We start from the raw sequence: 11,788 nt of genomic DNA, 5'->3' as shown, positions 1-11,788 counted from the left end.
GGCTAGGAAATAGATACTTAAATAATAAACACAATTCCAGAAACTATACATATTTTTCCCAAGTTTAGGTTATTTCCAACTCAAAATTAAATTCTGATGTATTACTGAATTACAATTTGGAAAATGTAGAGTTTATGAGTCAAATTCAGATTAAGATGAATGCCATATAGTACATAAAATAAATAAAAGACAAATTTTTCATTTTTTTCCATGGAGATTCATGCAAAAATGATCAGTTTTGCTTTCGGGATGCCGAGTGAAAAGATGCCACATTTCCAGTCGCAGTCAATTCTGTAGAATATAAAGGACATATAGAGTTGGTTATGTTATATACTGTAACTATCCCTCCTCATTTGTAATTTTGGTGTGATTAATTTGCAAGACAAATTTTGTTATAAATGCAAAATGTTGAGCCCTACCTTGGAGGCATATAAAAATTCCTGTATAACTAAAATCAGCTCACCTGATATTGGTTTAGTGAACTGTCTAGTCTATCATGATCACAGACAGAGTTGTGTTTTATAAATCCCAAAGCTATATTCTCTCCTCTTTTTAAACCTCGTACCAGAAATAATTAATTTTAGTTTGGCTAATGAATTAAAGGATAATATGTACATTTTAAATGAGATTAAAAACAATTGAAGTTATGAAGTCTAAGTTAGAATGAGAATGAAAGTGATCTTTTAAAAAAATCTCAAATACATTCACATAAAAGTAGGAAATACTATTTTCAGTTTTTCCTAAAAAAAGATGACAATCAAGTATCAGAACATAGGCATTTGAATGCAATCCAGTCAAATCTGTCAATAACACATAATTAAAATTTGATACATACTTTCAGGTCGGTAGATGTTAGTCAACCATAAAGACATCCATGACACTTGGATCATTAATAAATAAGTTGGTATATTGATAAAGTTTGTCACTGTCTTGGACTTATCCAATAGGATGAAATGTAAAAAGATATTATCTATAAAAATGTTCAGTCTAATCTCCAAATTCCCAAAACTTACCAAAAGTGAGGAGGGGACATTAATGTTGAAATTCTCTTAAACCTTAAAAGTAAAAAAAAAAAAAAAATTAAAAAAGCAAAATAAATAAATATACAATTTGCATTTGACAAAGACACATTCCCTAAGAATTCTCTGAGAATGAAATAGTCATCTCAATTGTTTGCCATCATATGTACATATGTCAAAAACATGATGTGAAATAAGGCATTTGCAGAATAGACACATACAAGGAAAACTTCAAAATTGTAGAAAATAATAAGCCTTCCTTATTCCAAGGCCAGACTATCAAGTTTAATTCCAGCTTTAATAAGCCTTAATCCTCTTTATCCAAATTCTCAACAGACCAATTAAATCAGAATCTCCTGAAATAATTTGTTCCCAATAGTATCTTCTACATAGAAGATCAGAATAATTATATCAGAATCTCTGCAGGTAGTCCCAGACATTGGGATTTTGGAAAGAAAAAGTTTTACTATTACGTATTATGTATTATGTATTATCTAGTATGTTGCTAGTATTGAGAATCACCAATCCAAACAAAGCGCTTTTAGATCCATTCATTATTCATTTATTCTTTCATTCTCACTTTTCCTCTAACACCGTATTCACGTCGTAAGTGAGAAAGCAGAATTAGTAAGTTTGGACTTACGAGAGCAGAGTTGTAAACTGGGGCAAATGGTTGAGTCACAGGATGGGCTTCACGAGAAGGCTCCTGGTACAGCAGAAAGGCTTGTAGGGGCATGTTTCTCTGAGGGACGGGCAGCACTTGCTGGGGAAGAACCTGAACTTTGGACTGTGGGATGGACAGCAGTGGCTGAGGAGCAAGCATGGGAGTCTGAGGAAGAGGCTGGGGGATCTGCTGCATCAGGGGCTGGAGCAGAGGCAGAGGCATGGGCAGGGGCAGGGGCAGAGGCAGAGGCTGAGGCTGGAGCTGAGCAAAGTGCAGATTTTCAGGATCAGCAAGATTCTGGATTTGGCTGTTCAAAAGGGGTGCTACTGGAGATTTCAGAAAGGGCATCATTTTGCGTGTTGGAGCGATGTTCTCCTTCATTTGGGGGACTTGCACTAGTTCAGCCTGAGGGAGAGGCAGCACCACAGCGGGCTGAGCAAGAGGCAGGACATTCTGTGGAAGGATAGCAAAGGGGATGGGATCGGCATTAGGAAAGACTAGAGGCTGTTGCTGGGCAAAGGGGTGGATTTTATTCTGGCGTTCATCCTGGAAGGAAAGAAAAGAATTTTGGGGTCCATGATTCAGTCATCACAGTCATATATGATGGTCTAAGCTACTGCCTTTTGAACGATCATAATTGAGTGAAAAGAAGGAAGAAAAATCTTTTACTGATTTGATTAAGAGATTATTTTCAGTCAGGTGAAGAAGACTAATGAGTAAAATGTTCACTGAGGGATGTCCCATTACCCCACTTCTTCATAGGTGAACTAGAGAACAAGCTGAAATCAGTGTTTGCAGATTCCAAGACTTATTTCACCTTGCTCTGAATCACCCAGATAGCTGTAGCTGTCCACTTCGGCCTTCACAGGCATGGACGTTCAACATAATGTTTTGATAATAGAGCAAATTGTGTTCATATAATAAAGATCTATTTCAAGAGGCTGAGAGATAATTGCAAGGTTTATTTGTTGTTGCTGCTGTTGTTTTAATGAAAGTTAAATCTTATTTTACAGCTTCATTCAAGGAGTTACTTAACACAAGCCATCTTCTAGCACTACTTCCCTTGGGAGAAGGTAGTTATCTTGAGTTTTTCGAGAGGTATCAATTTGTAAATTCATTTTGATTTAAGAAATATTGGCATAAGTCCCAAACCATACAACTTTATTGATAAAGAGGGAAGTTGAAATATTACAATTAAATACATGTTACCACAAGTGTAATTTAATTAAATGAAGAATGTTATGTTTTCGAAGAAAATCTTTAATTTTAAGCAAGCTCTACTACTTAATAACTGTGTGATACTGTCAGACAATTATGTACTCAATTGTTCTGTACCTTATTTCTTTCATCGGTATAATAGAAATTCTTTTAAGAATTTCATGTACTTATAAATGTTAATATAAAACCTATAAAATGTTATATAAAATCATTGAATATTCACTGTCAGCTTATCAAACTGTGGGGTTAGGAATATTCTCAGTTTATAGAAAAGAAAATTAAGTATAGAGTAACTTGGGGCCAAAATTATACAGCTAACAAATGTGCCAGATTGCCTTCTCATTCTCTTTCATTGGAGTATCTATCTTGAGACTGAAGGGAACCTAGTTCCCCAGCTAGAAATGTAAGTAAATCAAGAATTATTCTTAGGTTTTTTTTCCTATACTCTGCAAATTGATGGTCAGTTTGAAAGATGCATTTATGTCTTAAAAATATTTTGCCTTTGTCAAATCTTAATCTTCTCACTGGCATTTATTTTATTATCAATTCTATAGCATGAACATGTATATATTTTATATATATTTCATCATAATTTTAGAAATATTCTTATCATGAATGAGTTACCTCTATTTGCTGCTGTTCCTCACGCTTAATATTCTCAAGTTTCTGCTAAAAACCAAATCACACATAAAGAAATGTTACCGCCTATAAAAATTAAATGTAGGAAATTGTGAAAATAAGTACATTTAAATATGAAGGTGTTACCTTGTTGATGTGTGTGATAGATTCCTTCAGAAAATAAAATAAAATTAGTTTTAGTTCTATGAATGTTCTTTATTTGTCAATACAAATCAGAAAATGAAGGCACATGATAGGTTAAAACGGACACCTTGTTTGATAATATTAAAAACTCAGGATAACTGCGGAAATTTAGATGTTGCAGTGTTCTGCATAAGCTTGATGTATAAAAGAAAAATGAATTCAGTTACATAAGAGAAGAAAATCAGTGAACATAGTACAAAAAGAGGTATTTAATAGATGCTAATTTTTCTCTATCACCATGCTCCTCTCCTAGAACAAAAAATGATTGCTAATATTCTATCTGATTCTAGGAGAATAATATTCATTGAGATTATGAATTTTGTCTTTTAATTCTTCTGATCATTCATAGGTTGCTTATTATATTTTTACTTCAAATTAATTATAAGAAGTAAATGCCTCCCTTAATGGTCTGATAGCCTTGTAGAGAGACAAAGTATACTGATGTACAATTTAACCAGCGGATAATGACGTATCCAAAAAGAGTGGTACCAGGATAAATGCCTACATGATTCTCCCCAGCAGATTTAGGACTACACTACCTCTTGCCATCTCTTATTCTCTAAAGTTATAAAATGTGTCCATTTGCATGTCTGCTCACATAGTCTTTTGCAAGCTCTTCACTGTGGACATCCCTCTTTTCCTTGGTACCACAGCTCCTAGTAAATGTCTGATCCACAGCACTCAATAAATATCGGAATAGGGAATGAGGACAGGGTAAAGAGAGCTCAAGACAGAAAAGAAGACTGTACAGTTCTTTAAAAGGGGGGGTGGGTTTACGATGACGTAATTTCAAGTAGTACACCAACTTAGAAAGTGCTAGAATACTGAATTCTCCAGATATTTATTCTGTCCTTACATATATGCAATGGAAAAAAAAAATAATAGAAGTTTACATCAAAACGTATGTCAGTGGGTGCCTGGATGGCTCAGTGGGTTAAACCTCTGCCTTTGGCTCAGGTCATGATCTCAGGGTCCTGGGATCAAGCCCTACATCAGGCTCTCTGCTCAGCAAAGAGCCTGCTTCTCCCTCTCTCTCTGCCTGCCTCTCTGCCTACTTGTGATCCCTCCCTCTCTGTCAAATAAATAAATAAAATCTTTAAAAAAAACCACAAAACTTATGTCAGAACAGAGCTGCTTTGATCTAACTGTCCCAATGTCCTAATGTAAAGATAGCACAACATTTTACTGTCCCAAAACTGGGAAATTGCCTCTGAAAACATTGTCTTACTTACCTCACTGCTGGAAAGGCTTTCCACAGTCTGTAAAGGAGAAAACAAAAAAATAAAACAATCAACAACCGGCTTTTCCTAGATCATTACAGAAGGTTAATATTTTATGATTGGAAAATTTTTTGTGAATAAAAACATCTTACCTCAGTGGATACAGTGAGTTCTTCCTTCTGTAACAGAAAAAAACAACACCATTTTGGTTTCCACAGGTAATTCATTATTAAACATTTTTCCTATTTAATTTTTATCTTCTTTATGCAGAGCTACCGATTTCACAAGTTTGAGAAATAAAAAATTCTTATTGAGAGTCTTGAAAGGTAGTTGTTTTTATGTCTTTTATATTTAGTAACTTTATTGATATATTTTTATCTTATGGGAATAAACAATTTTTGATGTAACAAGGTTATTTTACTTTGTTTTAAACAGTTTATTAGGATTTCAAATATATTTGTGATTATAATTATTGCCTGATACTCCATCCTCTCGATGTCTTTGGGTGGACACAGGTAGAGTTGGTCCCAGTGCCATAAAGTAAGAGATACATATATTTTATCACTGGAATAAGGTACATTTATTTAGGTTACACATGCATTCAGTCATATCTGTGGAATATTATTATTGCCATTTTTATATCTGTTTCTATCTCTCTTTCTCTCTCTCTTTTTTTTTTTTTTTTTTTTTTTGGTCTGTTTACTTGTCTGTCCATTTGCTTTTCCTTTAGGAGCTGGTGGCACAGTAGTATAGAAAGCATTTGACCCAGATTTATGCCCCTACTGCACACTGTTGAAATAGTGGATGAATGTAAATGATTCTTTAAGAAATGTAATGCATCTGTTGAAATTCTGCTTTATTTGTACTTTAACAATGTTGCTGGTGTTCTTCTCTAACATAGACAGATATTCCATTATATCTTAATTATTTAGATATTTGCTTACCTCTCTTGCAAGAGCAAGAGCCACCAGGCAGGCAAGGATGAAGACCTTCATGGCTATCAAGTCCTGTCAGTGGGAAAATGAATGAAAGGTAATATATTGGTCAATCTATTTTCTTATTTAGCTAGGATTACTTTCCTTATAAAGAAAATAAGTATAATACTAATAAAAATAACTGCATTTTAGAAAAAATACTAATAGAAGCTTTATCAAATAGGCAGGGTCAAAGCCTACTACAGCTACGTACTCTTACATACCATTTTCATGCTTCATGGCCAACCACTCAGACTTTTTCAGCCATCACCTCTACCCTACCTCACTCTTTTTCATCTTATTCACAGCACTATGGTTGTTTGTTTGTTTTGTTTTGTTTTGAAAGACAGAAAAAAGTCATAAGTATTTACAGAAACATTTATTAGTTGATTAATTTATTCAAAAATATTTATTTAACACTTTTTATTGCCAGACATTGTCTAGGTGCTCAGATGATTGCAGCAAATAAAATATTAAGATTTTAGCCCTGATAGAGCATCAGTTCTATCTGGAGGCAACTGATCAAAGAAAAATGTATACAAAGAAGATCATATTTTCTTTTTATCTTTTTTTTTTTTTACTAAACCAAATGGTTTCCATAAATTTTTTTTTAATTATTTCTCCTTATTTCCAATTAGAGATTTTTACTGGAGCATTTACTTTATTTTTTCCGCTTATCCAGATGTTCACTGATTGGTTTGTCTCCTCTCCATTTGTATGCATGACTCAGTCCACATCCCTGCACATCTAATTATGCCCCCTCTACCTTGTGCCACATAACTTTAGAGATCACAGACTGTATTTTTTTCTGATTTCTTGATGATTTATGAAATATCAGATCCTCTTGACAAATCCCCACTCCAGGCCACCTCTTCTTGTAGTATAACATAATATACACATTACCTTTTAAACTGAAATGTCCTAAATACTTAATTTTGTTGCATTTCTATAATTTCTTATACAACATAATGTTTGTGCCACTAATATCACTTGGCATGCAATCTTCAATCTCAGATACTTATACTAAATTTCTGAACTAAAAATGTTTTATGAAAAATGTCCCTAATCCATCTGCAAAATATCCTTTCCAATATTTGAAGCCTGAAGATTATGTTTTTCCTTTAGGAAAATATTTTTTTTTCTAGATCTTTTTCATGGGTACTATGTAAATCTTAATTTTGCATTGCCTAAGAACTTCATAAGTTTTCAAATCATTTCTTATTGTTAGGACTCAAAAAAAAAAAAAAAGAAGGGAGTATCTTATTAGAAGCCATTATGTGTAGGAAGGATCTCATTGCATTTTCTATATTTTATAATTAGCATTTTATATACCAATCTTTTAGCCAGAACTTTATTTTTAACCAACAGATTCTAAAGTACTTTTTCTTTCAAATATTCTTCTTCCTTTGCTTTTGTTTCCAAGTCATCTCTGTCTCATCTAAGATTTTCTTACAAAGTAAAATATTTTCTTCTTAACTTAATTCTGTATTTTATATGTCTATTTTAATACTTTGAACTATTATAAACCAAATAATAAAGTGGGATGTTGGGGACAATAAATAAGTTTGATGAATACATATTTCTGAAAAAATATTTATGAACATTTCAAATAATACGCATCCCCAACACATCTTGCAGTTTCTTGATTCAATATGCTCCCTCTAAAACTACTGTGAGATAAAGGCTTTCCATTAATTATTCATACCCTCAAATGATAATTTTCTTTTATTGTTGCTGTATATTTAACAAAATTGGAAGACTTATTAATTCAAAAAATAGATTTTTTAATATAGCCTAACTGGCCTTGTACTAAAAGAATAGTAATCATTGTTAATAAATTTTTTAGACTCTAAAGCTCATGAAGTCATAACTTTTACCAAATCTCTACAGACATTTCTATTTTTTTAATCTAAGTGCTGAAAATAGTGTCAGTACTACTTTAAATAATTTCAAAGACTATATTTTAAGTGGTTATTTTCTTCATATATCTCAGCCTCATTTGAACTAAAGGTGAAGAAAGAATACATCAAATTTCAATCTGAAATTCTTACCTGTTTTCCAAGGTGGAGGACAGGAAGTGAAGGAGAAGCTAAGTAGATGATGGTCTGTCTGCTTTTGTGGTGGTTTATATACTGTATTTGGTGGTATGCTAATTTTGTGGTTTGAGATAAAATCAATAGTGAGCTTCAATTCCAAGAAGTTCACATGATTAGAATATGATTTCTGCCTATTATCTGTCCCCAGAAATTCTAGGGATTATTCTAACAAGGTAGCAATTCATAAGCCAATAAAGGAAATCTGTCAAGGAAATGTAATTGTCTAATAATTAAAACAATGACTGGAAGACATTGAGACTGGCCCAATCCCCAACTTATTGTGGATGCAATTCCATCTCTTTAGCACTTGGTGGGTCCTCAAGATCTTACTTGTGGGGAAATTCTATATGAACATCAGACACACAAAGGCTCCACAAAGGCCACAATTTCATGCTAACCTGAGCAGTTGCTAGTGTTTTATGCTGCAGTGGAGAAAATGACAAAAGAACAGGTCCATGATGGTAGTTTAGTCATGTAAGGCAAACTGCTTAGCTCCCAGGACGACCTGATTTTGCAAAAATAAATTGTTCACTTCTAACCAATACTCTGTACACAAGAAGAATAAACCTTCCTCTATAATGAAACATCTCAGAAAAAGAATCTATCTGGATAGCTGATATAGTTAAAATTCTTGGTAAATCTGTTATTAAAAATTTTCAAAATGTCATGGAGACTTATTTATGTGATAAATATTATCTTTTTCTATTTCAAGCATAATAATAATCTTTATTTTTTATACTTATTATCACCCCTGTTCCAGGCACTGGGCATTATACAGACATTATCTTGTATAATCTTTACAAAATCATCATGGGCTAACTGTCCTTTCTATATTTTTGTCAAAGAAATTAAGACAAGAGATTGAGTAACTTGTTCAAAATCATAGTTTGTTGATGGCAAAGATACCATTTAAAACTAGATCTGTCTGATTACGTGTATTTCTGTTTGATCATATGCAGTGTTGATGGTTTAACTCCCTCTATAAATTTTGTTATAAAATTTACCTTTCAATGTAGCATTTGTGCTTAAATGTATAGAATTTAATTATGCCTGAATTGGAGGAATAGAGCATTGGTGCTGAGTGTGGGCATGGAACTGGTCATTAAAGAGCTGCTATTTTGGTTAGACCTCAAAAGAATAAGTAGAATTTTTTAGAAAGATTTTATTTATTTATTTTTCACAGAGAGATATCACAAGTCAGCAGAGAGGCAGGCAGAGAGAGAGAAGGAAGCAGGCTCCCTGCAGGGCAGAGAGCCCTATGCAGGGCTTAGTCCCAGGACCCTGAGATCATGATCTAAGCCAAAGGCAGAGGCTTAACTCACTGAGCCACTTAGGTGCCCCAAGAATAAGTAGAATTTTAAGAGATGGTTAAATGTGAATAAAAGATTTTGACTGAAGGAAAGACAGGAGTTTGAAGAGAAAAATATCAGGTTTGATGGGTTCTGTACTTCAAGATACACAGATGGTATAGAATATAAGTTACTATTGCTGGAGTTTGATGGAGTCAGATCATAATGCCTTTGAATTTCAATTATGCAGGGTGACATAATTCACTGGAAAAGAGGGAAGATATTAGAGATTTGAAAGAAGGAAAGATTGTGAAATTTCTTAAATTTTATGACTTTATGAGAATATCTCAGGGTAACCTAGTAAAGGAGGTTATTATAGTAACATGTTATTAACATGTTATTACAATAGTCAAATATAGACATCATAATCACAGCCACTAGAAAGATGGTACTGGGCATCTTAAGCAATGAGAAGACAAATCTGTCATTAAAACATGAGAAATCTGAGAAATCAGGGAAATGAATACATAACATATGACTATGTGATTGAAAAGTTGGTTATATTGTAAACCAAGATAACAAACCAGCCTGAAATTAGAAAAGGTTAAACCTTGAACATTGTGAGTTTGAAGGTGTCCAGAAGTTACCGTCAGTTAAACATGATGCCCAGAGTAGTCATAAGTACAATTGGAGAGATTTTTTTGTTGTTGTTCCAGACAAAGGAATAAATGAATTCAAGTGTTTCCTGTTATTCAGGGGCTGGTAGAGCAAAAGGAAATAGGAAAAATACAAAGTATCAAGGAGAAGAGAATAAGAGGTCATGGAAGTCATGGGAGGGAACAGCTAGAAGAAACAAGTGGAGTTAAGAGTGAAAAGGCAACACATATGGGGACCATAGTAGAAACAAGGGGAAGGTTTTTGGACACAGAGAGTCATTATCACTGAAACAATTGGGATGCACTGCAAGTGGTCAAGAAGCAAGTACTGTGGGGAGAATTAAAAGCAACACTTCTCTTCTGAGATTTTAGAAGAGGAAATAAGGACACCCGTGGAAGGGTATCTATAACAACAGGGACAACCAGAATCACAGGAAGGTAATTTTAGGATAGACATTTGTGGCTTAAAATAAAGAGGCCAATAGTGAGAAAGCTGAAAACCATCAAAGGTGTGGGAATAAACGTGATGAAGCAAATTCCAGTAGGATTGGGGTCATGGCCAAAACAATTAGGCCTGTACAAAATGTACCAGTTTTCCTGAGACAGGAGAGGAGGAGGAGAAGATGAGTCAATAAAATACATACTTTGAAATACAGGGCAGAGAACTTCAAATGCAATGATCTTAATTTTCTGGTGAGGTGGTGGATGGGGTTCTCAACTGACAGGGAGGTAAACAGTTATGGGTTTAGGATATTTAAAAATGAAGAAAGTTCTGGTTAATGTGAAAATTAAAAATGAAAGAAAGTATCCATAGCAGTAATACCCTGTGGAGATTAGCTACCATACTGTTGCATGTGTAGCAAGATTGTTGCTATATAATATCAATAGGTCAAGAAAATTGTCAGGGTGGGAAGAGGGTGTTGACTGTGAAGTATTGGTTGAGTTAGGAAGGCAAAGAGGCCAGTAGTTGAGTGATAAACCAGAACACTAAAAAAGTGTTCACATGACTAGAAGTGGGAAAAAGGGCAAAAACCTAATGGCCTAATGAGACTAAGCAATGTCTAGAAGTACAGGCAAGAGGTTTTGACCAGAAGAGAATTTCTAGAGGGGAATTCTGAGTAATGAGTACTTCCAGAGGATAGTCATGCATGCAGGATTCTGAAGATAGGTGGGCACGGGTTTGCTAAAGGAAAAGAACGAAGTGTATTCCATATTAAATGTCTGTTTTTGCCAGGCATTTTGCTAGTTTCCAAGAATGCAACAGCAAATAAAAAGGTGTAATTTTTGTCCTGAAGGAGATCAGAGCCTTCATGGGAAAACAAATATGGAAACCCACTTGTTATGAAATGTAATAAATATTTTAATAAAGCTATCATAAGGTATAAGAGACACAAAGGAAATACCTAGTTCATTTTAGCCGATGGATGGGAGAATAGGAAGGAGCTGTGAGTCCTGAGCAGAATCTTGAAGCCAGATGAAGAGAAGTTTGACCTGAGGACAGAAGAAAGCGTTAGGCTAAAAGGAAAGGGGGAATGAATGAATGAATGAAGAATGGGGCCTTGCATGTGAGAAATGAGTAACTACAACTTAATCAAGTAGTGAATCTGGGAAATGACATGCAAGGAAGGCAGCAGATGGAGACAAGAACAGAGAAAGAGGAAGGGGTGAGGTACGGAAGGGCAAAGCATCCCAGACTCCCAAGGAAAACGAATTCTATTCTGTAGAGAATGAGGATTTTTTTGAAGGGTTTTAGGATGGAGGGTGACATTTAGAGAGAACTACTTCTAGAGAACGAATGCTAAAAGTACACATGTATGAAGATGGGATGCT

The 11,788-nt window shown here is 34.3% G+C and overlaps 1 protein-coding gene across 1 annotated transcript; it reads right to left on the bottom strand.

The window, feature by feature from the left end:
• Window positions 1–258: 258 nt before the first annotated feature.
• CSN2 (casein beta) lies at window positions 259–8,000 on the bottom strand. The gene is made up of 9 exons (XM_032864066.1): window positions 7,969–8,000; window positions 5,888–5,950; window positions 5,096–5,122; window positions 4,956–4,982; window positions 3,667–3,690; window positions 3,526–3,570; window positions 1,663–2,229; window positions 1,014–1,055; window positions 259–291 (listed from the first exon to the last, which is right to left on the bottom strand). Exons 2-8 carry the CDS (start codon window positions 5,936–5,938, stop codon window positions 1,050–1,052), a joined length of 747 nt encoding a protein of 248 aa, XP_032719957.1. The 5' UTR covers window positions 5,939–5,950; window positions 7,969–8,000; the 3' UTR covers window positions 259–291; window positions 1,014–1,049.
• Window positions 8,001–11,788: the final 3,788 nt, after the last annotated feature.

The sequence above is a fragment of the Lontra canadensis genome, unplaced genomic scaffold (assembly GCF_010015895.1).
Source record: "Lontra canadensis isolate GAN:19392208 unplaced genomic scaffold, GSC_riverotter_1.0 scaffold1, whole genome shotgun sequence".
NCBI classification, from domain to species: Eukaryota; Metazoa; Chordata; class Mammalia; order Carnivora; family Mustelidae; genus Lontra; species Lontra canadensis.
The sequence above is the reverse complement of the archived record's forward strand: the minus strand, read 5'-3'. Positions and strand labels throughout refer to the sequence as shown.

Excerpts from the sequence above, each read along its gene's own strand:
- CSN2 (XM_032864066.1), bottom strand. The coding sequence starts at position 5,938 with ATGAAGGTCTTCATCCTTGCCTGCCTGGTGGCTCTTGCTCTTGCAAGA. Across the intron at positions 4,983-5,095 it reads AACTCACTGTATCCACTGAG|ACTGTGGAAAGCCTTTCCAG; the intron begins GTAAGATGTTTT and ends TCTCCTTTACAG. Across the intron at positions 3,691-4,955 it reads AAAGCCTTTCCAGCAGTGAG|GAATCTATCACACACATCAA; the intron begins GTAAGTAAGACA and ends TATTTTCTGAAG.